Consider the following 26,969-nt stretch of genomic DNA (forward strand, 5'->3'; position numbering starts at 1 on the left):
CATCCATCCATCCATCCATCCATCCATCCATCCATCCATCCATCCATTCATTCATTCATACTATGGAAGCCAGCCACAGTTACACGGTTTCATGGTTGCTCACTTTATGCCCTTCCCATCCTCTGTCTCTTTTTATTGGGCACACAGAGTACGCCAGACATTAGATAGTGTGTGGGTATAAACGTGGCCCCTCGATGTGGACACTATTATGTTAAAGTCAATATTCACATCCTTTGGGTTACAACTAAACAATAAGAACCTAACCGTAGCTTAGAGATGTATTATAATCATTCACAAACTTCATCTTTCCCCTTCTCCTTTTTTTGGGGTGGGGGGGTATGTGTATGTTCTGCTTTGCTTTTTTCTCTTAATGTTTTCTTTTATTTTTGTATATGCTTTGAATAAAATTCATTAGAATTTATTTATTTTCAAAGATCCCTGTCCTGGTAGCTGATATTCTAAGCAATATGTGAGTCAGACACAATTAAGTGTCTTGGGGGAGTGTAATCAGAGAGGGTTTCTATATTTCAGAGACCATTATTACCTTGTCTTAACAGTCAGTCCCACTAAGGAACTGGCCTGTGGTAAGAATGGGAGGGAAACAGAAGCCAGCCTGGTCTTAATCTCTTTTTTTTCCTCTAGCTTATAGGATTCTAGAGGGATTTGATGGTAACTCTCTTGAGATCCATGAGTAGCAGAGACAAATGCCTAGGGTGAGGCCTTCCTAAGAAAGTGGGTAGAGAAATTTTGCCTCCTCACCAGCCCTTATTTCCCCTTCATTCATGTCTTCCTTTTTGGCCTTCAGTCATGTTGTTCCCCTTGGCAAGTTGTTGCATCTTTTTTTTTTCTTTTTCTCTGTTTGTGATTTCATGCTTGTGATTTCATCGGTGTTACATACTCCTAAGAAGATATTTCCACCAACAGTTCAAGATCTTTGTAACTTATACAGTCACGATGCAGCTTAGAGAAGTCTCCTTGGGAGTGCTGGGGGGGGCAAGTTAGGTGACTTGGAGAGGTAAGTTGTCACACAGTTGTCCTAGACAGGAACAGACTCTGAGGTTGGGCTCTCTATCTACCAGACCACATTGATTCTTTCTTAATCTTGTTTCCACAGCTCTTTATAAAGTGGCTGGACTGGAGAGCCCCCTTCGTCCCAAACATTCTAGTATTTTCTTAGCCATTCTCTAATGTATATCTCAAGTCCCACCTTCTCGTGGTGCCTATCTTGACTATATATATACCAACCCTTTCTGATAAAAATTACAGCTCATGGAGTGCTTGATTTGGAAGGGACCTTGGAGCTAATCTAGTCCTCATTTGACCGATGAGAAAGGTGGGGCTTTGAGACTGATGATGGTGAGAATTTTATTGTTGCAATGAGAACCCAGGTCTGCAGACTCTGAGTCTGGTGCCTTCCTCCCTATGCCACACTGTCTATCTTCCCTTTCTCTGAGCTCCTCCCTCGGTTACTGCCTATACAATTTAGTACTTAATTATATATTGCCTTGTATTGTTCAAATGTGTTAGACTTGTCTCCCCAGCTAGAGGATAGGGATCATGTCTCACTTTCTCATGACAGTCTGGCTCCTGGAGGCCCCCCAGGAGATACCAAAAAGGCCTCCAAACAGTTGGAGAAATCTGTTTCCCTGGGGAGTTATTTGGTTCTGCTGAGCAGGCTTTGTGCCCCTATGCAAGACCACATGCTAACCTTCCTGTTGGAAGAAACCAGGACCTCTTCTGAAACTGATACCTTGCAGGGGCCTCCCTGTATCTTTGCTTTTCCTCTGGCCTGGTAATGGCACATTTCTCCTCTGCTGGTGCCGCAGTGTTGAGGACAATTATTTGAGCTGCATAAAAGCTATTTACCCGTAATAGCCTGAACTTTCTGTGCTGTGATAAACTGGCCAGGTGCATGTGTGAATAGTGTGTTTTCTCTTTCTTCTCTTTGCTGAATAGAGAAGGAATTATATTCCTTTCCTCTTTGTCGAGAACTTCAGTTGGCTTGGGATGATGCTACAACATCAAGCATTTATTAAATGCCTACTAGGTGCCAGGAACTCTGTTAGGTATTGGGTGTACAAAGACAAAAACAAAGCAATCTTTATCCTCAGGGAACTGACATTCTGTCTGGGGACACAATCTGTACCCATATAATAGATCCAGCGTGATTGGGGAGAGGCACTGGGGGGATCAGGAAGGGTTTCTTTAGGAATTGGTATTTGAGACAAACTTGGAAGGGATTCTGTGTGTGTGTGTGTGTGTGTGTGTGTGTGTTTAGTATTTTATTTTTCTCCAATTACATGTAAAAACAATTTTCACATTCGTTTTTAAAACTTTGAGTTCCAAATTCCCTTCCTTCCTCCCTCCCCACCCCCTCACTGAAAAGGCAAGCAATTTGATATAGGTTATACATCTGTAGTCATGCAAAACATTTTTCCATATTAGTCATGTTGTGAAAGAAAACATGGACCAAAAAAACCCTCAAGAAAAATGAAGAAAGTAAAAAAATATGCTTCAATCTGTATTCAGACACCATCAGTTCTTTCTCTGGGAATGGATGCATTCTTCATCATAAATCCTTCAGAGATGTCTTGGATCATTGTATTGCTGAGAATTGCCAAGTCATTCACAGCTGATCATTTCACATTATTGCTGTTACTTTGTACACAGTATGTGTTACTTTGCATCAGCTTCTGTAAGTCCTTCCAGGTTTTTCTGAGAGCATCCTGCTCATCATTTCTTATAGCACAATAATATTCTGTCACAATCACATACTGCAGTTAGTTCAGCCATTCTCCAATCTATGGGTATCCCCTAAATTTCAAATTCTTTGCCATCAGAAAAGAACCGCTTTAAATATTTTTGTACATCTAGATCCTTTTCTTTTTTTAAAATCTCTTTTTGGGTACATACCTAATAGTGGTATTGCTAGGTCAAAGCTGGTTTTATAGGTCTTTGAAGATAGTTCCAAATTACTCTTCAGAATGGTTGAATCAGGTCACAACTCCACCAACAATGCATTGATGTCTCATTTTTCCCGCATCCCTCCAATATTTTTCATTTTTTTCTGTCCTATTAGCGGATCTAATAGGTATGAGGTAGTACCTCAGAATTGTTTTAATTTGCATTTCTCCACTCAGTAGTAATTTAGAGTGCTTTTTCATGTGGCTATAGATATTTCATGGGAAAACTGTTCATATCTTTTGATTATTTATTAATTGGAGATTGGCTCTTATTTTTATAAATTTGGCTCAGTTGTCTGTATGTTTGAGAAATGAGGCCTTTATCAGAGAAACTTGCTTCAGAATTTTTTTCACAGTTATAGTTGCTTACTGTACAACTCCATTGTAGTTTCCCCTCTGTTTATTTCATCCTCTCTCCTTTCACCCTGTCCCTCTTTAAAAATGTTTTGCTTCTGACTACTGCTTCCCTCCACCTTCTCCTGTTCTCTTCCCCTCCTACTTTCCTTTATGGCAAGTTAGATTTCCATACCCAGTTGAATGTGTATGTTATTCCCTGTTTAAGCCAATTCTTTTTTTTTAAATTTCTTTTTGCTTTTTGGAGGGCAATTTGGGTTAAGTGACTTGCCCAAAGTCACATGGCTAGTAAGTGTGTCAAGTGTCTGAGGCTGGATTTGAACTCAGGTCCTCCTACTCCAGGGCTGGTGTTCTATTCACTGTGCCACCTAGCTGCCCCTAAGCCAATTCTTTTGAGAGTAAGTTTCCCTCCTCCATCTTCCCTTCCATTGTAAAAACTTTTCTTGCCTCTTTTATGTAAGATAATTTGCTCCATTCTGCCTTTCCCTTTCTCCCAGTGTGTTCCTCTCTCACCCCTTAATTTTATTTTTTTAGATATCATCCCTTATATTCAATTCATACTGTACCCTCTGTCTATATATATTCCTTCTATCTGCTCCAATAATGAGAAAGTGCTTATGAGTTACAAATGTCATCTTCCCATGTAGGATTGTAAACAGTTTAAACTTATTAAGCCTCTTATGATTTCTCTTTCCTGTTTACCTTTTTATGCTTCTCTTGAGTCTTATATCTGAAAGTCAGATTTTCTATTCAGCTCTGGTCTTCTCATCAAGAATGCTTGAAAGTCCTCTATTTCATTCAATTTCCATTTTCCCCTGAAGGGTTATACTCAGTTTTTCTGGGGAGGTGATTCTTGGTTGTAATCCTAACTCCGTTGCCCTCCAGAATATCATATTCCAAATGCTCTGATTTTTAAATGTAGAAGCTATTAGATCTTGTGTTATCCTAACTGTGGCTCCAGCATACCTGAATTGTTTCTTTCTGGCAGTTTGTAATATTTTCTCCTTGACTTGGGAGCTCTGGAATTTGGCTACAATATTCCTAGGAGTTTTCATTTTAGGATCTCTTTCAGGAGGTGATCAGTGAATTCTTTCTATTTCTATTTTATCCTCTGGTTCTAGAATATCAGGACAGTTTTCCTTGATCATTTCTTGAAAGATGATGTATAGGCCCCCCCCCTTTTTTTATCATGGCTTTCAGGTAGTCCAATAATTTTAAAATCATATCTCCTGGATCTGTTTTCCAGGTCAGTTCTTTTTCACATATTTCACATTATCTTCTGTTTTTTCATTCTTTTTTTGGAGGGAGGGAAGGTAGATGACTTGCCCAAGGTCACAAGGCTAGTTTTGTGTTGTGTCTGAGATCGGATTTGAACTCGGGTCCTCCTGACTCCAGGGCCAGTGCTCTATTCACTGTACCACCTATCCAGCCCTATTTTTTCATTCTTTTGGTTATATTTTATTGTCCCTTAATTTTTCATAAAGTCATTAACTTCCATTTGCTCAATTCTAACTTTTAAAAAATAATTTTCTTCAGTTGAGCTTTTGGACCTCCTTTAACATTTGGCCAATTTTGCTTCTTAAGGGATTGTTCTCTTCATTGTTTTTTGGTACCTCTTTTACCATTTGGCCTAGTCTGGTTTTTAAGATGTTATTTTCTTCAGTATATTTTTTGTGTCTCCTTTTACCAACTTGTTGACTTTTTTATCATGATTTTCTTGTATCACTCTCATTTCTCTTCCCAGTTTTTCCTGTACTTCTCTTGATTTTCAAAATCCATTTTAAACTCTTCCATGGCTTGAGACCGATTCATGTTTTTATTTTATTTTTTTTTTTAAGCAATTGGGGTTAAGTAACTTGCTCAAGGTTACACGGCCAGTTATTTCTGGGTGTGGCGCTAAGTATCAGAGCCCGGATTCGATCCCAGGTCATCACAGCACTGGGGCTGGTGCTCTTACTCGATGCACCACCTGGCCACCTCAATTCATATTTTTTTTTTAAAGCAATAGGGGTTAAGTAACTTGCTCAAGGTTACACGGCCAGTTATTTCTGGGTGTGGTGCTGAGTATCTGAGCCCGGATTTGATCCAGGTCATCCCGACACTGGAGCTGGTGTTCTTACTCGCTGAGCCACCTGGCCGCCCTGATTCATATTTTTCTTGAAGACTTTGGGTGTAAGAGCTTTATTCTTTTGAGTGTGTGTTTTGATCTACCTTGTCACCATAGTAACTTACTGTGGTCAGGATTTTTTTCGTTGTTTGCTCATTTTTCCAGTCTATTTCTTGACTTGTAACTCTTTGTTAAAGTGGGGCTCTGCTTCCGTCATGGAGGGTTCACTGTCCTAAACTTCAGAGTTTTTATACAGCTGTTTTCAGAGATACTTCCAAGGACTTGTAAGTTTTTAGTTTTTCCAAGGTGGTATGATTTAAGGAGAGGTGTTTACTACTCTCCTGGCCTGTGCTCTGGTCTGTGAATGACCACAAAATGCTTTTCTACCCTGGAACTGTGAGGAGGGTCCCTGCTTCACTGCAGCTTGAAAGCTCTGGTGTGCTAATATATCTTGGGACTTGCCCTGGGACTGCCATCCAGAACTTCAACCTTGATCCAAGTAGGGGCAAAGCTACAGAGTCCTGCCCCTAGTGCTAGCAAAGAGATCCCTATAATCTCCTTCTCATCACTTTTTTTAACCCCCTTAACATCTGTGGGCTGAGAACTCCAGAAGCAGCCACTGCCACTGCAGATTCAATGGCTCCTAAGGCCTGCTCCTGATTTGCTGGGGTCTGGTCTGGGCTGGCCCTGCCTGTGCTGGATTGTGCTCCACTCTCACTCTGGTGTTGTAGACCTTTTCTGCTGACCTTCTAAGTTGTCTTTGGCTGGAAAATTATTTCACCCTGTCTTTTTGTGGGCTCTACTGCTCCAGCAATTTTTTTAATGGAATTATTTAAAAGGGTTTTAGGGAGAGCTCAGGTGAGTCACTGCCTTTTTTCTGCCATCTTGTCTCTGTCTCAGATTTGAAGAAGCCAAGCTTGGGAGGGAATACATTTTAGGCATGTGGGGCATGGCCCATGTACAGGCGTGAAGACAGGAGAAGGAATGTTATATGTGAAAGACAACAAGTAAGCCAGATCATTTGGACAATAGACTGTGTTATGGTCCAGAATGGAAGGTTGAGCCAGAGAGGGAGTTTTAAAAGTCCAGAATTGCCTATAGGATAAAATACAGATTCTCAACCTTCAATTCTATTTTGTAAATATTGGTTAAAGGCCTAACTTGGCTCTTCCTGGTCATATTATCTCCTTTGGGTACTCTAAGTTCCCAGGTACAGGGTAGCAGACAGGAACAGTGTGATACAGAGTGGGGAAGAGAACTGGATTTGGAGTCGGAGACTCTGGCTTCAAATTCTGCCTCTGTGGCTTATTTACCTGTATAAGGAAGGAAGGGAATGGAACATTTATTAAGTGTCTACTATGGCCAGGTGTTGTACTAAGCCATTTACAAATATCTCATTTGTAAACATACAAAATACACAAATATCCCTTGATCAAATATTTATAGATATTATCTCATTTGATCTGAGTCTGTTTCCTCATCCATAAAATGATAGAGGGTCAGACTATGTGACTTCTGAGGTCCTTTCTGTTTCCAAATCAATGAGTTAGTGATTAATTTCTCTTTTATTGACTGCCTTATCGACAGTCTTAGTGACTGCAAGTTTCTCACCTGCCCATTCTGCCGGAGGAAGTCTTCACATGCTCTCTTGCCACTGGACTTTGATGACTTTGGAAGAGAAAATGAGGTTGATAACTTTGTGTGACTCTGCCTCATTTAAATTCATTTTATGCACAAGTCAAGACATCACTATGATGTCATTGGTCCTCTTCAGAAACAAAGGGCAAACAACGACCGCAAGTTTAGACCTACTCATGTGGAGTTGAGCCATAACTGACCTGTCATCTGAATGTAGAAAGGCATGGTCATTCTTTAGACCCTGTTATAGTCACTTCAACACTTAAAAAGCGTAGGCCACTGTACTAGACACTGGTCTTAAAAAGATAATAGATGCCCTCAAGAAGCTTGCATCGTACTGGGATATATGGCATGTAATTGTTGCCTTTAAAGAGAATATGGAAAGACTTTCTCCATGAAACCTTCCTTGACTGTTGCAAAGTGAAGTGATCTCTCTTGCTTTTGAACTCTTAAAATATTTATCTCTATCTCTTGTTTTATATTAGTTATATACTTCCTTATGATATCTCTTTGATTGTCTTGAACTGCTATTTAAATTTTATATTATTTGTTTTGTGGACACCTAGGTGATACAGTAGATAGAATGTCAGGTCTGGAGTGAGGAAGACTTATCTTCCTGAATTCAAATCTGACCTCAGACACTAACTAGCTGTATGATCTTGGGCAAGTCACTTAACCCTTTTTACCTTGGTTTCCTCATCTGTAAAATGAATTGGAGGATGAAATGGCAAATTGCTGCAGTATCTTTCCCAAGAAAAGCCCGCATGGAATCATGGAAAGACAGATAACTGAAATGACTGAACAGAAGGATTTATTTCATACATTGTGGCTCTTTCTTCCCTCTTCCTTCTCCCCTGCAGACTGTAAGCTCCTTGGGGGCAAGAACTGAGTCTTACATCTCTCTTTATCCTCTATAACTCTCAGCATCAAGCCTTTTACACAGTAGATACTCAATATATCTTTTTGGATTTGACTTAATTTGTACACGGGACTTGTAGTGCCCCATAACACCCAGTGATCTCTTACGTTGTGTGTTTATATGCATGCTGACTTGTCTCTTAGCTCCTTAAGAGCAAGATATATTAATAAAGCTTTGAGAACCTTAGCTGGTCAAGGGTGATGGCTGCAGGTACTCAGTGCAAGAATTAAACATAGCCAACTCTATTACTAAACAGAATAAAAATCAGCATGTTATGATAAAGGGGAGCTCAAAAACTCCTTGCCCCTAAATGACTCCTTGCCTAACTTGCCACCAACTTAGCAATTAAAATTTCCACCATTAGGATCATTCTTTTGGTTATCAGATGGTCCTGTTATATATAAAAGGGATAGCTAATTCGCTCATTAGGAAATTAGGAGTGATTGGTTTATCAGATTAGCTAGCTGTCAACTTGGGCTCTTGGCAGCTAAGTTTTGATACAGGAAATCTGAATATGAGACTACTTAAGGGACCTGTTGTAGGTCAGATATTGTGGAAGGAGATTCTGAGCATTCAGGGATTAGGAGGGAAGATCTAGAGTTCCTAGAAAAACAGGGAACCAAAGGAGATATGGAAATGCCTCATAAATGTCCTTCATATTTTGTTTTTGAGTTTGAGGGTTATTGTTGCCTAGATCTCTACTCATAGCACAGGGAAATATGTCATAAGATCACAGATCTAGACCTAGAATTCCAAACCCCCTCATTTTATTTGAAGAAACTGAGGCCCAGAGAATTTAAGGCACTTGACCAAGGTCAAACAGATAGCAAGCAGCTGACCTTGGATTTGGACTGTGGTCCTCTGATACTAGTGCCTGGCATGCAAAAGGTGTTTAATAAATGCTTATTGACTGACTGACTAGACTTCAGAACTCTTTTCCCTATGGCAATATGGAAAGTGTGCAGGGGCAAGAGAAAGTAGAGAGAATGTCACAAGTCTATACTCTATGGTCTTGACCCCTGCTCATCTCCTGGCAGGTACACCGTCGCTCAGCTGAGCGCCTCCGAGAGCTCTGTTGTGCAAACAGAGGCACCTTCATCAAGGTGGGCCAGCACCTAGGGGCCCTGGATTACCTGCTGCCTGAAGAATACACAAGTACCTTGAAGGTCCTGCACAGCCAGGCCCCACAAAGCAGCATGCAAGAGATCCAGCAAGTGATTCGAGAGGACCTGGGCAAAGAGGTACAGACTGGGTGCTTGTGGGAGAACTTGGAATGGGGTGAGGGTGCTGGATTTGTACTCAGAAGATATGGTTTTGAATACTGGCTCTGCTTCTTACTAGCAACAAGTTGCTCAATTTCTTTGTGACTCAATTTCTTCATCTGTAAAATGGGTATAAATATCTTACAGGGCTATTGGCAGGATCCAGTAAGATAATAGATCCAAAGTACTTTGTAAACCTTAAAAAGCACTATATACATGTGAGTTGCAATTAGGATGGCCTTTGGCCCATTGTTAATTTGAGTGCCCCTTTCTTTATTGAGATGAGGTACTTAAGTTGAGTGTCCAGGCCAGGAGGATTTCTCCAGTTTTCAGTATTTGTGGTCAGAGCCAGTTGGATGTGGTATTATTTATTTGAGAGGCTCCAAGACTCCTTCCCATTCCAAAATTTCTCCTCATTTTTTACCCACCTGAAATTTCACCATTAGATATTCATTCCTTTGCATCTTAAAGACTTTCTTTAAGAATAAGACTTTTGACCCAGGTTTTGCCTCAGGAAAGTGTACAATAGTGCTCCAGAGGGCCCTTTTCTTCCTTCTACAGCTTGGAAACCTTGTGCTATTTCTCTGTATATTTCTTTACCCCAGTAGCTTACCCCAGCTGAGCTTCTTCTTGTCCCACTTACCCCAGGGATAGAAATTGCCAATTATGGCTCTGCAGATATCCCTAAGAGGGGTGATGCCTTAAGTTAGTTTCAACTAATACCTTAAATATTATTAGCTGGGGCATCTAGGTGATGGAATGGATAGAGTGTCAGGTATGGAGTCAGGAAGATCTGGCCTCAGACACTTCCTAACTGTGTGACCCTAGGCAAGTCACCTAACCCTGTTTGCCTCAGTTTACTCGTCTATAAAATGAGCTGGAGAAGGGAATGGCAAACCGCTCTAGTATCTTTGTCAAGAAGACCCCCTCCAAAAGGGGGGTTCTGACTGAGAGTCAGAAATGACTGAAAAATGATCGAACAACAATTTTTAGCTGAGATTTATCTAAGAACAAGATGGGGTAGAAAGGGGCATGGGAAGAAGGGGCCTAAAGTAAATGAGGGAGGAGGACCGAAAACAAGCATCTCTGACTTCATAGTACTGTCTGAGGCCAGTCTTAGCTCCTCATGTCAACACAAAGCTGGTGCTGGGCCGGTAGTCTTTGAGACAGACTCTTCCAAGTCTGATGACTTTGTAACCTAGAAAGTTCTGGGGTATGTGAGACAGTCAGACTTGTTGATTACAAAACTCGAGGGACCCAGATCATAAGAGGTAAATTTGATTGGCCTTCTGACCTTCTTGCTCCTAAGGAATGTTTGCCTGAGCTTTGGTGATTTGGGAGAGATTTAGAGAGGGAGAAGACGTCTGGCTGGATGTAGTTCAGGAAGATGGGGGTCAGGAACAAGGGGTCACAGGCAGAGGGGAGGGGATTGGCACGGTGCCTACCCACGAACTGCTCTGCCTCCTGCCAAGCCTGTCAGCCTTCTGTTTCCAGCAGAACCAATTTCACCCCCAAATTAAAACTAAATAAATCACTTTAATAACAGTGTAAATCGTGTCTTTACTTGCATGTGGCAGCCCAGTAGGGGTGGGTGTGACGGAGAGGGAGAGAAAGGAGAAAAGAGATTAACCCTTTCACACTAGTCCCCACTGCTTTGTTTCCAGAAGAAGGGCCATGAGAAACAGGGAGGAGGGCATTTGAAAATTGAGGATTCCGTCAAGTTAGGCGAGGATACAACTGGCATCTCTGAGTGCCTGCAAACAGGACTGGTCAGAGGGGAAATCAGGCCTCTTCTCCAGCTGGGCTGCGCTTCCCTAGCTCTCGTCATACAAGGGAATTTGACATTGGAAAAGGACACTGAAACCAGGCTGTATCTTTAGGGACGTCTTGTCTTCATTATCCAAATCCCTTCCTTTGCCAGACTCTTTCACAGGCTCTCTGACCAGGTACTCTCACAGGCATCTTGCCTTAGGAAACATCCAAAGTCCATCTCAGACTTAGGAGGGGATGGTGGTCCCTTCAGAAGTCCCTAAGGTTCCCCCTTGTTCTGGTTCTAGGGATCTCATAAACCCCTGACTCCCCCCTCCTGGGCCCCGCCTTCCTTCATTTACATGTTCCCCTCTTCCCTGTCTCCCCAAATATGTTTTTTCTCCTCCACCCTGGGGAGATGACATTTGTTTCCCACCGATACACTTTGCCTGGGTGGGTTGGATTGGGTGACATTTTCCTAGTCTGTGGGTGGAGGGGAGGTGAAAGGGGCTATGTGGGAAGCAGGGTAGGTGAATGTGGGGGTGTCAGGGCGGGGGAAAAAGATGTTTGTGTCTCCACCTCCCTCCTCCAACAGTTCTCCAGCAGTCCTGCCTTTCTGGTGAATACTCCCCATCATTATGAACACATTCAGAATAGCCACTCCATAATAAGTTTCATACCTACATTAATCTATTATGGGTGTCTATAGCAAGAAACTGATCTGGTAACAGGAAGCAGTGTGGCATAGTGAAACAGGTCCTAGACTAAGAGTTAGGAAGACTTGGGTTTAAATATCCTACCTCAAACGCTTAGCTCTGTAACCCAGGGCAAGGTACTTAACTGCTTTGCCTCAGTTTCCTCATTTGTAAAATGAAGGGGTTGGACTCGATGGTCTTTAAAGTTCCATCCAACTTTAAGGCCATAATTTAATTCCTGGTCTTAGAGACCATGTTAGGCAATGGAAGAGGGATCTAATTCTGCTTGAACCCAGAGGTCAGAAATAGGACTCATGAGTGGAAACCATAATGGGGCAGATTGCAGATACAAGAAATAAATCAATACCAGAAAATAATTCCCAATATTAAAACTGTCCAAAAATAAAATGGGCTGGCTTGGTTCATCAGCTTTTAGATTTAGAATTGGAAGGGACCTTAGAGGCCGTAGAGTCTAACCTTCTCATTTTACAAATGAGGAAACTAAGGCCAGTAGAAGCTGAATGGTTTGCCAAGGGCTATACAGTATAAGAGATTGGTTTCTGAACCCAGGTATTCTATAACTTCAAATCACTTTCCAGACAACTCCAGACCAGGCAGGAGCCACTCTGGCTCTCCTCCACCTCCCATCAGAATTTGGGATTCCTGACCCTGGGACTCTGGGAATGCATAGGTGAGCTTTTCCTTTACCATGCCCAGAAACTGGGACATGACACTTCCTAGTATCCTCCAAAGTTGCCCTTGGACAACCTTGCCCTATCCCATCTAGCTTCCTCTATTTGGAATAACAACTCTTTGAAGGCAGAAACTCTGTTCCTTGCTTGTATTTATGTCCCTAGAGCTTAAAACACTGCTTAACTTAGTATGCAACAAATGACTTTTCCTCCCTCCCTCCTTCCCTCCCTTCCTTTCCTCCTTCCTTCCCTATCTCCTTCTCTCCTCCCACCCTCTCTCCACTCCTTTCCTCTTTCCTTTCATCATTCCTTTCTTCCTCCCTTCCTTCCCAGCATTTTTTCTACTTTGGAATGTTACCTCTTAGGAAGCAGTGAAATACATTGGATCTTTAAGAAGGATTTGGATGACTACCTTTTGGGAAGAGTTAAAATGAATTTATATTTCCCTTAAGGGTTAGACTAAATGACCTGTAAGATGCCCTTCCAAGTCTTAGATTCTGTGGTCCTGTGTTAGTAGACGACAATTTCATGTACATTAAGGAAAGGCTGGCTTGTATCAATCCTGTTTCTAGAAACAGAGTCCCCCCTTCCCCCCTCGCTACTGTTTGAAATGCCAAGGTTGGGGCAACCTCTTTATTTCAGCTCTCAAACTGTATCCCATGAGTTAATTGTGCCACAGAGTGGGATGCTGACTTGGATAGGGCCAAATGCTGGTCCATTTCTACCTGCACTATTTTATTTGATTTGGTCTCTGTTGACTTAGAGCTGGTTCGGGACTTGCCCCAGGACCATTGTGCTTCGCAGGAAAGTCAAGATTGACTTCAAGTCATTCCTACTACCAAAGACCCCAAATAAGTAGGATAGTTCCCCTCTATGGGGAATTGAGGTTTGCAATTTATTGGATTCAGTGTGATTCCATTTGATGCTGTATTATACTGCACCCTGACTCCTGGTCCCTTGGAAGCATAGACTCCTAGAATGAAGGCAAGGGAAGGAGAAGGTATATAGAATGGATGCCATCTCCTAGGGTGCTTGAGGTCAGAGATTTATAAGGGTTAATTTGGGGTAAGGGAGGTGGTCCATTGTACACTAGAAATCAAAAAGCAAGTTATACATTTGGCTTTGTCAACTATCTGTGTGATTTTGGACAAGTCACATATCATCTTTGGGCTCCCTTTCTTTTTCTAGAAAATGAGAAAGTTGGACAAGATGATATTTTAAATCTCTTCACGTTTTAACATTCTATGAGTCCCTTGGGCTGCCTCTGACCAAAGCAATTGCCCTGACAGAGCCCCAAGAGAATCGTACCTGAGTGCCTTGGATAGTACTAGGCCATTGTTCAATCCCAGAACAATGGACCAGGTCCATTGCCTATTCCACTACCCCGGTAGTGGACTTAGGTACTTCCTAATCCTGACAAAGAGCAGTTCTTTCTTCTAGTTTCTACTACTCTGGTTCTTAGAACATTTCCACTTCTGTGCTTTGTAGAACAACACATGGTGTTCTCCCCTACCTGTACTTCTTCTCCATCTGTCAAAATCCTACCTGTTCTTCAAGGCCCAGCTCAAACCCCACTTTCTACAGGAGGTCTACCTTGATCACTGTAGACTTCCTTGATTTCATAGATTGAAGACAGCTGAAGTAGGTGCTGTTGAGCACTGAGAGCTTGGCTAGGCATTGAAGATGCCAAGCTCATCCATTGCATTCTGGACCATTGCCAGTTGCCCTGACTTTTGTGCTGCCACTGGACCTTGATGATTCTGGAAGTGAGAGTGAGGCTGATGACTTTGTGAACCTCTGCCTCCCTTAAATCCAACATACATGCAAGTCAGGGCATCACCTGTGAGGTCATCGGTCCTCTTTGAAAATGAAGGATGAACAACATAGAGTTAGGACTGGAGGGGTCAGAGAAGCCACCTAATCCACCCTTCGATTTTATACGTCAGGAACTGAGACCAAGAAAAGCTGTTAGTGATTTTAATTTAGGTCCTCTCACTCAACTCCAGCATGCTTTCTGTTGTTGTCATCATTGGTATCTGACTCTTCATGACTCCATGGACCATGCTGCCCCATGGATTTTCCTGGCAAAGATACTGGAGTGGTTTACCGTTTCCTTTTCCAGTGGATTAAGGCAAACAGAGACTAAGTGACAGGTCTTCCTGACTCTAGGCCTAGTGCTCTACCCACTGGGTCACCTAGCTACCTTTCTTTTCATCCTGTCACTCTCTAACTAATGCTATAAAATATAGTCTATAGTAGAGATGTCAAACACACAGCTGGGAACCGAATTAAGATGATGTAATTAGGAAATATAATAGAACATGTAGAATGTTAATATGTGTTCTTCTAAGTCAGCATATAGGCTGCAGGGATCCTTATGTACCACTTAGTGGTCTCCAGCTTCTATCTGAGATTAATACCACTGGTCTCCACAAATTATCCATAGGTAAGAAGCCTTGCCTAAGTTATTCAGCTAATAAATGGTAGTCAGAACTTAAAACCTAGATCTCCTGACTCCCAGGCCATTGCTTATTCTACTACACGATGAATAACTGAGTAATGTTGAAAATTATTTAGAAAAGTATTCTTCAGATAAAATTTAAGCCCAGAAGGAGTGGACTTGTAGGTTTACACGTGTGCACAGTATGAGTACCAGTGAGTGCACATGAAATAGTCTTAAATAGTTGCACCAGGAAGCCGCCCTTCCTCTCTTTTTGTGTTAATTATAAATGTGAATCTTGTTGAGGCCTGTTTCTCTAGGGCCTGAGAAGTGACGCCTCTGGAGCCATGTATTTTCCAAGCCAGGCTTAGTGTCTGCTGACCATGCACTGACTTCGTCATGGAGTGTGATGGTCAGCCCTTGGTCCTGCTGACACAGCTGCTGTGCTGATATTGACCAGTAGATGGTGCTCAAGCTTGAGAGTGGGCTGGTGGGGAACTGGATGGAGGTGGTGAGAAAGAATTCACATTCTGGGATTGGGATGATACAGCACTCTCAGGCATGCTGCTGAAGTGTTGGGCCAGGCTAAAGGGCATGAAGATCGAGGCTTCTGGATACTTTTAATCCCCTCCTCATCTTCTCTGCCTTGTGAAGCTGAGGCTGACTTGTTTCCATATGTCCACTGAAGAGGACATTCATAGAACCAAAGTCCAGCTTGCTTTCACGCAGCTCTGAATGGAAGAAATCTTCCTCTTCTCTTACCCTTGAATACTTGGCTTTGTTCATGGACAGCTGAGGCAGGATTGGTAACCTTCTTCTCAAAGTACGTGGCATAGCCAATCACATCAGTCATGATTAAGTACTCCTTTCCTTTTCTGTATGTTATGTGGGCTATAGGCTGCTATGTGGCTGCGAATCATGGAATAAAGCAATCTTTGAGGAACAAAAGTTCTAAGTGGCCCAAAGGGTATCTAGAGAGGCATGTCAGGCAGCATGTTATCAGTGGTGACCTATGCACACAAAATGGCTTAAAAGTATCATCTAGGAGTTATATAATTAGAAAGAGAGATAGATCAGTCATGTTATGAGGGTGAGAGTTAACAGATGGTCTCCATCTGAATGTTTCATTGGTACTGATGTGATGTCAAAAGACCTAGAGGAAGAACTCCATTGCTGTTGTTTTTTTTTTACCCTTTTCCTCCTCCCCTTAAATTGGATAAAAGTCACACAAGATGAGAAAGTATGAATGGTTTGCCTTATATACCTTTGGAGGAAGTACCCAACTCACTGGATCTATTTAAATATTAAAATATGCTCCAAAGACTGATTGTATATATGCATATATATATTCATTTCTTCATTAATTCATTGGGTATATATTGAATAACTACAATGTGAGATAAGAAAATCCCAGAGTTCATGGACAAATCTAATTGGTCAGATAAGACATGTACATAATCATCATAACTATAATACAATATAATTTCATGGCCAAAGAATTCATGCCTGATGGTGATTTCATTTTTGTTTTTTTATCCCTAGTAAGTACTTAATACATTCTTAGCAGCTGATTGACTGGCAGAGCTTCTCTGTACTTAACTGAGTTGGTGTTAGATATCAGATGAAATCTGTTCCGAGGACCATGTGTTAAGCTTTTCCAGATTGGTAGAATCTGTCAGAGCTTATGCCTATGGGCATAACCTTCAAGAACTCAGGGTCATCTCCACACCACAATGGAGGTGGCAGTACTTATATCTTTGATGGACACTTCAGATGGGCAGTGAGCTGTATCTACATTAGTAGAGGAGAAAGGGAAAAGATTGATGTGTTTTTGGATTTTGTATACCACTTTTAGTGGTTTAATAATTTGTTCCTTGGCACTAAATCAGTCTTTTGGTGATGCTGTGATATGAATGATACTGTGTAGATCACGGAACATCATTTGATTCTGAAAAAATCAAAATTCTGGGCAATGCAAAGGGCAGTGGAAATTCACACAGTCGATAAGTAGGCTATAAGTAGGCTGGAACATGCTGCCAAAGATGACTTGAGAAGAAGTAGTAGCATAAAGGATATAATTGATGATTTTAAAAAGGAGGTAAGGGGGTGACAAGTCAAGAGCAAGGGAAATAATGATGATGATGGTTAATTTTTATATTGCACTTTAAAGTTTGCAGAGCACTTCATGTAGACGATCTCATTTGATCCTCCCAACAACCCAGTGAGGTAGTACTATTGTCCCCCTTTTACAGATGAGACAACTGAGTGAGGCCAAATGATTTGTCAAGGCTCACACAGCCAGTAAGTGTCTGAGGCCGACTTTGACTCAGGTCTTCCTGACTCCAAGTCCAGCACCCTATTCACTGTAGCACCTAGATAATAGATAGCTCAGATATTGTTGTATACTCATAAAATGCTAAATTATTCAGAAAGAGGAAGGCCTCCAAGTGCATTTGTTAGATCCTTGAGAGAGGCATTATGGAAGGACACAAACAAGATTCAATTAGTCAACAGGCATTTATTAAGCATTTTCTACATATCAGACATTGTGCTAAGCATAAGGATTCAGATCCAAAAGTGAGACTGTCCCTGCCTTCAAGGAACCTATAGTCTACTTTCAGTATATACTGTTGGAGAGAATTTCCATATAGATGAGGTCAAAGGAAAGAGAGCTCATTTCTATCTGGGGAATGATTAGGGAAGCTGCTTCTTGACCTGGGCCTTGAAGGATGGATATAACTTCAACTAGACACATGTATGTAGATATCTTTACTCTTAGAGATAGATAGATAGATAGATAGATAGATAGATAGATAGATAGATAGATAGATAGATAGATAGATTATATAGATATAGGATGTAGATATAGATATGCATGGGACAGGAATTGGGGAAGATACTCTGTGTGGGAAGCTATATGGCATGTTCAGGGAATGATGAACAAGCCAGTTTGACTAGAGTGTTATATATGAGTGGGTGAGTTAATGTGATTGGAGTCTTTTTTTAAAGAGCCTTGAATGCCAGTCAGATTTAGTCAGCCAATCTGAGGGGAGGAGGGACGGGAACATAGTGAGAAAAAAGGAACAAAAACAGGGCTTGGGGGCCTGTTTTTAGATGGCAGTAAAGAACACAGTAGTGAAAGAGTAAGAAAACTAGGAAGAAAACCAATATAGTTAGTACAGTGACATGTAAGTCAAAAAAGGAGAGTTCCAAGAAGGGGGATGCAGCAAGCAGTATTAGGTACACTGAGGTTAAGGAACCCAACATTGAGAAGAGGGCCTAGATATGGTGATCAGGAGGAGATCAGTGGTACCCTTTGAGAGAGTATTTTCAGTAGAGTTGTTGGGGCAGAAGCTATGTTACGGCTTCCAGTCCATTACAATAATGTGTGGGGACCACTCCTTAGAAAAGTTTAACTCTGAAAGTAGGAAGGGTCAGAGAAATAGCTAGAAGGAATAGTAAAGTCAAAGGAAGGTTACTTTTAAGATAGAGGAAGCCTGTGAATAAGAGGAATGGGTAGGAGTCGTGACTTGAGAAAGTTGGAGAAGGTTCGGAATAGCAGCTCTGCTGGGGAGTCAACAGGATGACTAATAGGATTGTTGAACAGCACATTACATGTAGCTGTGGCTGGTCGTGTATGTTCTTTCGTTTTCTGCCCCTTGTGTATATATGCAATTTATAAGTCAGCTTCCATTGCAACAGATTTCAAGGGATTATCCAGTCTTTTTTTGGACAAACTCAACACATCTGAAACGGAATCAGTTATTTCTTAACCCACTCACTTTGCAGCCTCTTGTAATCTGGCTTCCACCCTTGGCACTCAACAGAAATTGCTTTCTCCAGGGTGACCAATGATCTCTTAAGTGCTAAATCCAATCACCTTTTCTCAGTCCTCATCCTACTTGACACTGCTGGTCGCCATGTTCTTCTTGAATACTCTCTCCTCTTTGGGTTTTTGTGACACTGCTCTTCTAATCCTCTTCTGACCAGACTGACTATTCCTCCTCAGTTTGCTTTGCTGAATAATCATTTGTGTCCTGTCCATGAAGCGTAGGTGTCCCTGAAGCCTCTGTCCTTGGACCTCTTCTCTTCTCTCTCTACATCTTCCCTTAACCTTCACTGGCACTACAATGCTGCTGCTCCCTAGCTATCTTCATGACGTCTTCCTGAGCCCCACCCTCTACCTCTGACCTGTCACTCTTATCACCAGCTCTGGGGGCCTGGGCTTCTGACTGGGGAGACTTCACTATTCCAAGTTCAACATAGACCCACCCTAATAGTGCTCCCTGGCCATCTTCACTCCATTTGTTGTTGTTCAGTTAGGCCTGATTCTTCCTGACCGCACTTGGGGGTTTTCTTGGCAAAGATACTGAAGTGGTTTGCCATTTCCTTCTCCAGCTCATTTTACAGATGAGGAAACCAAGGCAAACTGGGTTAAGTGACCTGCCCAGGGTCACACAATGAGTAAGTGTCTTAGGTCAGGTTTGAACTCAAGTCTTCCTGACTCCAAGCCTGGAGATCTATTTGGTGGGCTACCTCGTTGCCATTCTGTAAGTATTTCAAGCTTAGCATTGTCTCAGACTGCAACTCATTGTATTTCCCCCTAAACCCAACCCTTCTATAGATTTCCCTGTTTCTACTGATGGTACTATTTGCCCTTTCAGTTACTCATGTTTGAAACCTGGGCATCATCATCCTTGACTCTTCCTTTTTCTTCTCCCCAGCACCCTCCCTCACCCCGCTCCCCGACCCTGCTCATTATCCGCATTTGTTTGTTAGCTCCTACCGATTCTGCCCCCACAACATCTCGAGCGTCACTCCTCTTCTTCTACCTAGATAGCCGTCACCCTAGTTACTGCTCTCGTCACCATCCATCTCAACTATTGCAATATCCTAATGTGACCGTCCTCTAGAATTCATCCTCTGTACAGTTCCTAAGGCACATGTTTAACCTGCTCAAGAACCTTTAAGAGGCTGCTAGGTGGCACAGTAGAGTAAATAGTGGGAATTAGGAAGACCTGAGTTCAAATTCAGCCTCAGATACTTACTACCTGTGTGACCTCTACATGCCTTAGTTTTCTTCTCAGTAAAATGAATATAATCATAACATCTAGGACAGCTAGTTGGTACAGTAGATAGAGTGCCAGGTCTGCAATCAGGAAGACCTGAGTTAAAATCTAACCTCCGACACTTACTGGGTGTATGACCCTGGGCAAATCATTTAACCTCAGTTTCCTCATTTGTAAAATGGGCTGGAGAAGGAAATAGCAAACCACTCTAGTATCTTTGACAAGAAAATGGGGTCATGAAGAGTTGAACGTGACTGAAAAATAACTGAACAACAACAACTAAATCTACCTCACAAGGTTATTGTGAGGATTAATGGATTAATATTTGTAAAGCATTTTAAAAACATTAAAGTACCATTTTTGTTTTCATTAGACTATAAACTCCTTGAGGGCAGGGACTGTCTTTTGCCTCTTTTTTTGCATTTTTCAGTACTTAGCACAAGGCCTGGCATATAGTAGGCATTTAATAAATGTTTGTTGATTATTTGACTGACTTCAATGGTTCCCTATTGCTCCTAGTATAAAAAATATAAATTATTCAGCTTGGCATTTGAAATCCTTCACAGTCTGTCTCAAGCCTGCTTTCTCAAGGATATTTTTAAATCATCCCCCTTCAAATTTTTCTTACAAATAAAGTAGCTTATTTGTTATTCCTTGAGCTCAACATTCTGTCTTCTGCTTCCATGTCTTTGCACAGGTCATCCCCTGCACCTAGAATAAACTTCCTTCTCCCCTTTATTTCTTAGAATCCCTGATTTTCAAGCCTCATCTCAAGTGCCCTCTCCTATAGAAAGCCTTATCTGATCCTCCTGCTTGATAGGGTTCTGTTTTTCTTCAAATAACCATGTATGTACTTTTCTATTTACATTTTGTATCCCTCTAAATTTTTATTTTATATCCCCAGCACCTAAGCCCAGGGTCTCACAAATAGCAGTGCTTAATACATGTTTGTTGAATGTGATTAGATTATCCCCCTTAAACCTATCCTTCCCCTTAGGTTTTTAATAAAAGCTTGTGGGACTAAACCGGGTATCTTACCCTACAGGAAAGTAGGGGGGAAAGAGATGAGACAGGGGGGTGATAGAAGGGAGGGCAGATTAAGGGGGAGGGTCGTTAGAAGCACACACTTTTGAAAAGGAACAAGGTCAAAGTAGAAAATAATAAACAAGTCAGAGGCAGGATAGGATGGAGGGAAATATAGTCAGTCTTTCACAATATATCCACTATGGAAATGTCTTGCATAACTATACATGTACAACCTATATTGAATTGCTTATCTTCCCAGTAAGGGTGGGTGATGAGGAAAGAAGGGAAAGAATCTGGAATTCAAAGTTTTAAAAATCAAATGTATAAAAATAAAATTATTGGGGCAGCTTAGTGGCTCAGTGAATAGAGCACCAGCCCTGGAGTCAGGAGGACCTGAGTTCAAATTTGGCCTCAAACACTTAACACTTACTAGCCGTGTGACCTTGGGCAAGTCACTTAACCTCAATTGCCCTGCCCTCCCCCCTCCAAAAAGCAAAAAAAAATTATTATTATTTTTATATGCATCTGGGAAATAATATACAGGCACTGGGGTATTGAGATTCATCTTGCCCTACCAGAAAGTCAGAAGGGGGAGAGGGGAGAATACAGGAGAGAGCAGATTCAGGGAGGGGGTATTCAGTGGGATCACTGTTTTGGGGTAGTGGGTAGGGGAAAGACGGAGAAAATTTGTAACTCAAAATCTTGTGGAAATGAATGTTGTAAACTAAAAAATAAACATAAAATTAAAAAAAAACTTGTGGGAGTAGATTGTACCATTCCCCTTTAGCCTATCCCTACCTTTGGCTTCTGTTTCTATTAATGAAAACTCAGTCATCCTGCTAGTCTCCTTGGGTTGTTATACTCTTGGATCCATCTTGACCTCTTTCCTCCTTCTTACCCCATGCATCTAGTCAGTTTGCCAAGTCCTGTAGTTTCTGCCTCTACAACATAATTTGCATCTGACCTCTCTTCTCTAGTGCAATGCATTGTTCTGGTTCAAGGCTTCATCTCATCTCACCTGGCCTATTATAATAACATTTTAAGTGGGCTTCCTGACTCCAGTCCATCTCTTCTCTAACCTATCTTTAAGAAGTCTTCCTGATGTATGGCCAAGATCATGTCACTCCTCTATTCAAAAATCTTCAGTGGGGGAGGCTAGGTGGCTCAGTGAATAGAGCACTGGCCCTGGAGTCAGGAGGACCTGAGTTCAAATCCGGCCTCAGACACTTAACACAAAAACTAGCTTGTGGCCTTGGGCAAGTCACTTAACCCCAATTGCCCTCCAAAAAGAAAAAAAAAATCTTCAGTGACTCTTCTTTTCCCCCAAATAAAGAGTAAAATACTTATTTTGACATTCAAAGTTCTCTATAATCTTGCTCCAACCTTCCACCCAGCCTTACTTTATACTGCTCCTCTTCGTGTGTTCAGTATTCCAGTCAAACTGGATACTTTCTGTCCCCTTTGTCTCTCATGCCATTCTTCCATTTAAATATGTTTTAACATGCAGTCTCAAGATAGCAGGCAGAATCTTTCCAGAGTTCCTTTTTTATTACTCTTTGAAAGATAAGGTTTCTTCATCCTCTTTCTCTCTGTACCTCAGTTTCTCTTCAGCCATGACAGCTCACAGTCTCTCCAGAATGAGATTTAAATTGGCAGTCCCAAGATGATATTGGCCCTTAGAGATAAAGTAATAGTAGTATCTGTGAAGGAGAGGTTTTTATTGATGCCTGTGCTACATGTCTCCCCTTGGCCAAAAATCTTCACTCCCCTTGAAAAATCGTTTAAGGGCACATCAAATCAACATTAATATCTTATAGAATAAGCCTATAATGAAAAGTCCTACTTTATAGGCTGGTTCACATAAGGAGAAAAACAAAATAACACTAACAATAGTAATAAAAAACAATAGGTAAATAGATTAATAATACATGTTCAACACTGCATTTATATATTACAAAGTACAAAACAACATATATAATTTATCATGCCATCTTCATCTCTTGAATTCCCTTTGTTCTATGAAGGCCCAACTCAAATGCCACCTCTTTCATGAAACCTTCTTTTCATCCCAGGTAAAAGAGACCTCTCTTCAGATTTTTCATACTATTCTCCCTTGGCTATTCTCCTTTGGCAATTGGGGTTAAGTAACTTGCTTATGGCCAGTGTGTGTGTATGTGTGTGTGTGTGTGTGTGTGTGTGTGTGTGTGTGTGTGTGTGAAGTATCTGAGTATGGAACCGATCCTGGGTCCTCCTGACTCTGGGGCCGGTGCTGTTACTCACTGCGCCACCTAGCCATCCCCTCCCTCGGCTTTTTTATGCTTATCTTCCCTTGTACCATAGTAATTTGTGTAACTTTCCTTCCTGATATTATTTGAGAGTAGCAGGATCTGTCTCCTCTTTTTTTTTTTCCAAATGCTTTATTAACTTCTGGTTTGTATCATTCATTTCTATCAGATTTTGAGTTACAATTTTTTTCCCTGTTTTTCCCCTACCTGTCACCCCAAAATAGTGGTTCCACAGGATATCCCCTCCTCCAATCTGCTCTCTCCCATATCTTCTCCTATGCCCCCTTCGACTTTTACAGTAGGGCATGGTGGATCTCTATGCCCCAATGTCTGTATATCTTATTTCCCAATTATATGTAAAATAGTATTAATAATTGTATTTCTATATTTTTAAATATTTGATTTTAAAACTTTGAATTCCAAATTCATTCCCTTCCTCCTTTGTCACCCACCCTTACTGGGAAGATAAGCAATTCAGTATAGGTTGTACATGTGTAGCTAATGCAAAACATTACCATAGTACATATATTGTAAAAGACTGACTATATTTCCCTCCCTCCTATCCCACCTCCCACTTGTTCTGTTCTCTGCTTTGATCCTGTCCCTTTTCAAAAGTGGGTGCTTTCAATTTCCCTCCCCCCCAGCCTGCCCTTCCTTCCATCATCCCCCCTCTTATGTACTTCCCCCCTACTCTCTTGTAGGGTGAGATACCCTATTTAGTGTGTATGTCATTCCCTCCCTGAGCCAAATTCAATGATAATAAGGTTTTGCCTTTTTGCCTTCCTGTTCTTCCCCTCCATTGTAACCATTTTCCTTTGCCTCTTCTATATGAGATAGTTTACCCCATTCTGTCTCTCCCCATATCCTCTCGTTATATTCCTCTCACTTCTTAATTTCATCTTTTAAGTATAATCCCTTCCTATTAAATTGGTCCTGTGTCCTCTATCTATGTATACCTGTAAACATATACACACGTTCACATATGTATTCATATGCCCATATACCCTCCTATATAGACATATTTATTTATTTCTATTCCCTTCAGCTATTTTCATACTGAGAAAAGTTTCATCAGTTACAATTATCGTTTTTCCATGTAGGAATGTAAATAGTTCAACTTTGATAAGTTCCTTATGGTTTCTTTTCACTGTTTACCTTCTCATGCTTCTCTTGCTTCTTGTATCTGAAATGTCAAAATTTCTATTCAACTCTGGTTTTTTCAGCAAGAATGCTTGAAAGTCTTCTATTCCATTGAATAACCATATTTTCCCCTGAAACATGATACTCAGTTTTGCTGGGTAGGTGATTCTTGGTTTTAATCCCAGATCCCTTGACCTCCGGAATATCACATTCCAGGCCCTTCGATCCCTCAGTGTAGAATCTGCCAGATCCTGGGTTATCCTGATTGTGTTTCCATAATATTCAAATTGTTTCTTCCTGGCTGCTTGTAATATTCTCTCCTTAATCTGGAAATTCTGGAACCTGGCTATAATATTCCTAGGAGTTTTCTTTTTGGGATCTTTTTCAGGAGGTGATCAGTGGATTCTTTCAACCTCTATTTTGCCCTCTCGTTCTAAAACATCAGGGCAGTTTTCTTTGAGAACTTTCTGGAGGATGATTTCTAGGTTCTTAACTTTGATCATGGCTTTCAGGCAGTCCAATAATTTTTACATTATCTCTCCTGGATCTATTTTCCAGGTCAGTGGTTTTTCCCATGAGATATTTCACATTGCCTTCTATTCTTTCATTTGTTTGGATCTGTTAAACAGCATCATGATTTCTCATAAAGTCATTAGCTTCCATTTGCTCCAATCTAATTCTGAAGCAATGATTCTCCTCATTGAGCTTTTGAGATTCTTTTTCCATCTGGCAAATTTGGCTTTTTAAGGCATTCTTCTCCTCATTGCCTTTTTGAGTCTCTTTTGCCATTTGAGTTAGTCTTTTTTTTAAGGTGTTATTTTCCTCAGTCAGGCTGTTGACGCTCAGTTTGTAATTTTCTTGCATCGTTCTCATTTCTCTCCCCAATTTTTCCTCCACTTCTCTTATCTGCTTCTTAAGGTCCTCTATGGCCTGTAACCAGCTTGTATTTTCCTTTGAAGCTTTTCATGCAGGAGTTCTGACTTTACTGCCTTCCTCCTGCTCCATGCTTTGATCCTTTTTGTCCCCCAAATAGGAGTCTAATGTTGGATTGCTTTGCTTGGTTTGCTTCCTTTGCCTGCTCATTTTGCCTCTCAATTACTTGACTTTTGGGCTTTTTGCCATAGTAGGACTCTTCTACCAGACAGGGGATCTTCGTACCAAACGCTGGGGTTTTCTCAGCTGCTGAAGGTATGAGTTGGGTGCTCTCTTTGAAGCCTCTACATGCTCTGGCAAGCTGGTCACACACCCCAGGACCTCCACCCTAGATTTCAGTCCAGATCCAAGCAGGGTAAAGCAAGAGCAATTACCCCTTAGACTGGTCACTTGGTCCCCCTACACTCTGCAGGACAGGAGCTGAAACTTCCATGTGGCAGTGGCTGTTCTGCAGCCCTCAGTGGCTTCTTGCCCAGGGGTCAAAAACCAACGTAGTCCCAACTACTGGATCCCAAAGTCCATACTGCACTGACCTCTCAATTTGTCCTTAGCAACTATGTGTTGATAATTCTGGAAACTGCCACAGCTGCTGGTGATCTTGAGTCCCTCCAGCTGGTGGTTGGTCAGGCCCACCCTGGGGCTAAAACCTCTGGCTCAAGCAGGTCTGGGGTCGGCTCCCAGAGCGCTGTGCTGGCTGATTCCTGCCGGGTTTTCCTCAGCTGGAGGTTAGCTTCTCTGTGTCATTTTGTGGGTTCTGTATGTCCAAAGGTTGTTCAGAGTCCCCTTTTACATGAATTGGAGGTGGCCGGAGCCAGAGCTGCGTGGAGGTCCTGTTTCTACTACACCATCTTGACTCTGCCCCCTGTCTCCTATCTTTTATCTCCAACTTTTAGGACAGTGCCTTGCACAGAGTAGGTGATTAATAAGTTATTATTTAATTGTTGGAATGCTGCTCTGCATTGAATATAGTCTGAAAAAAAGTATGTGGTTGGAATTTTTTTGTTGTTGTCCTACAAAGGTTTTTTCCATTGGCATTTGGATGGAATTTGATTTGCATCTGTAATCAATATCAGAAATTTTCTCTTATACTTCTATAATGTCTGTGATAGTTTACTGTCACATAGATGCTTAGTCACTAAAATGACTGACCAGCAGACTGTCTAATAGCAGAAGGGGTAGCTAGGGATCTCAGTGGACAGAGGACTGGGTTTGGTAATGAGAAGACTCATTTTCATGAATTCAAATCCAATCCATACACTTCCTAGCTGTGTGACCCTGGGCAAGTCACTTAGCCCTGTTTGCCTCAGTTTCCTCATCTATAAAATGAGCTGCAGAAGGAAATGACAAATCATTCCAGTATCTTTGCCAAGAAATTGGGATCATGAAGAGTTTGGACATCATTGAAAATGACTCAAAAACTAGTAGCAAAAGCGTGAATTAGGTTATACCATAGAGGGGAAAATAGAAGATGTACTAGTCTTGTGGTTCAGGAATTCATAGGATTATATCTTTGAAGCTGGATGGGACCTTAGGTAAAATATCACCTAGCTCCCTCATTTTGCCATTGAGGAAATACCCCAATGTTACTATTGGTAACAGAATGTAGAGGTAGCTAAGTGGCACTGGTGCTGAAATCAGGAAGAACCAAGTTCAAATCCAGCCTCAGATATTTACTAGCTGTGTGAATCTGGGCAAGT

At 41.5% G+C, this 26,969-nt stretch overlaps 1 protein-coding gene across 9 annotated transcripts in view; it reads left to right on the forward strand.

Annotated features, from left to right (window-relative positions):
• The window catches only part of ADCK1 (aarF domain containing kinase 1), a 196,202-nt gene that overhangs the window by 59,453 nt on the left and 109,780 nt on the right, over positions 1-26,969 (forward strand). For all 9 annotated transcript variants that reach the window (XM_069092316.1, XM_069092315.1, XM_069092323.1 and 6 more), the window contains one exon: positions 9,019-9,222. In XM_069092316.1, coding sequence (XP_068948417.1) covers positions 9,019-9,222 — 204 coding nt within the window. The remainder of the gene's footprint in view (positions 1-9,018; positions 9,223-26,969) is intronic.

This window comes from Petaurus breviceps, unplaced genomic scaffold (genome assembly GCF_028583685.1).
Source record: "Petaurus breviceps papuanus isolate PSGF00001 unplaced genomic scaffold, PetGlider_PUasm1.0 189, whole genome shotgun sequence".
Lineage (NCBI taxonomy): Eukaryota > Metazoa > Chordata > Mammalia > Diprotodontia > Petauridae > Petaurus > Petaurus breviceps.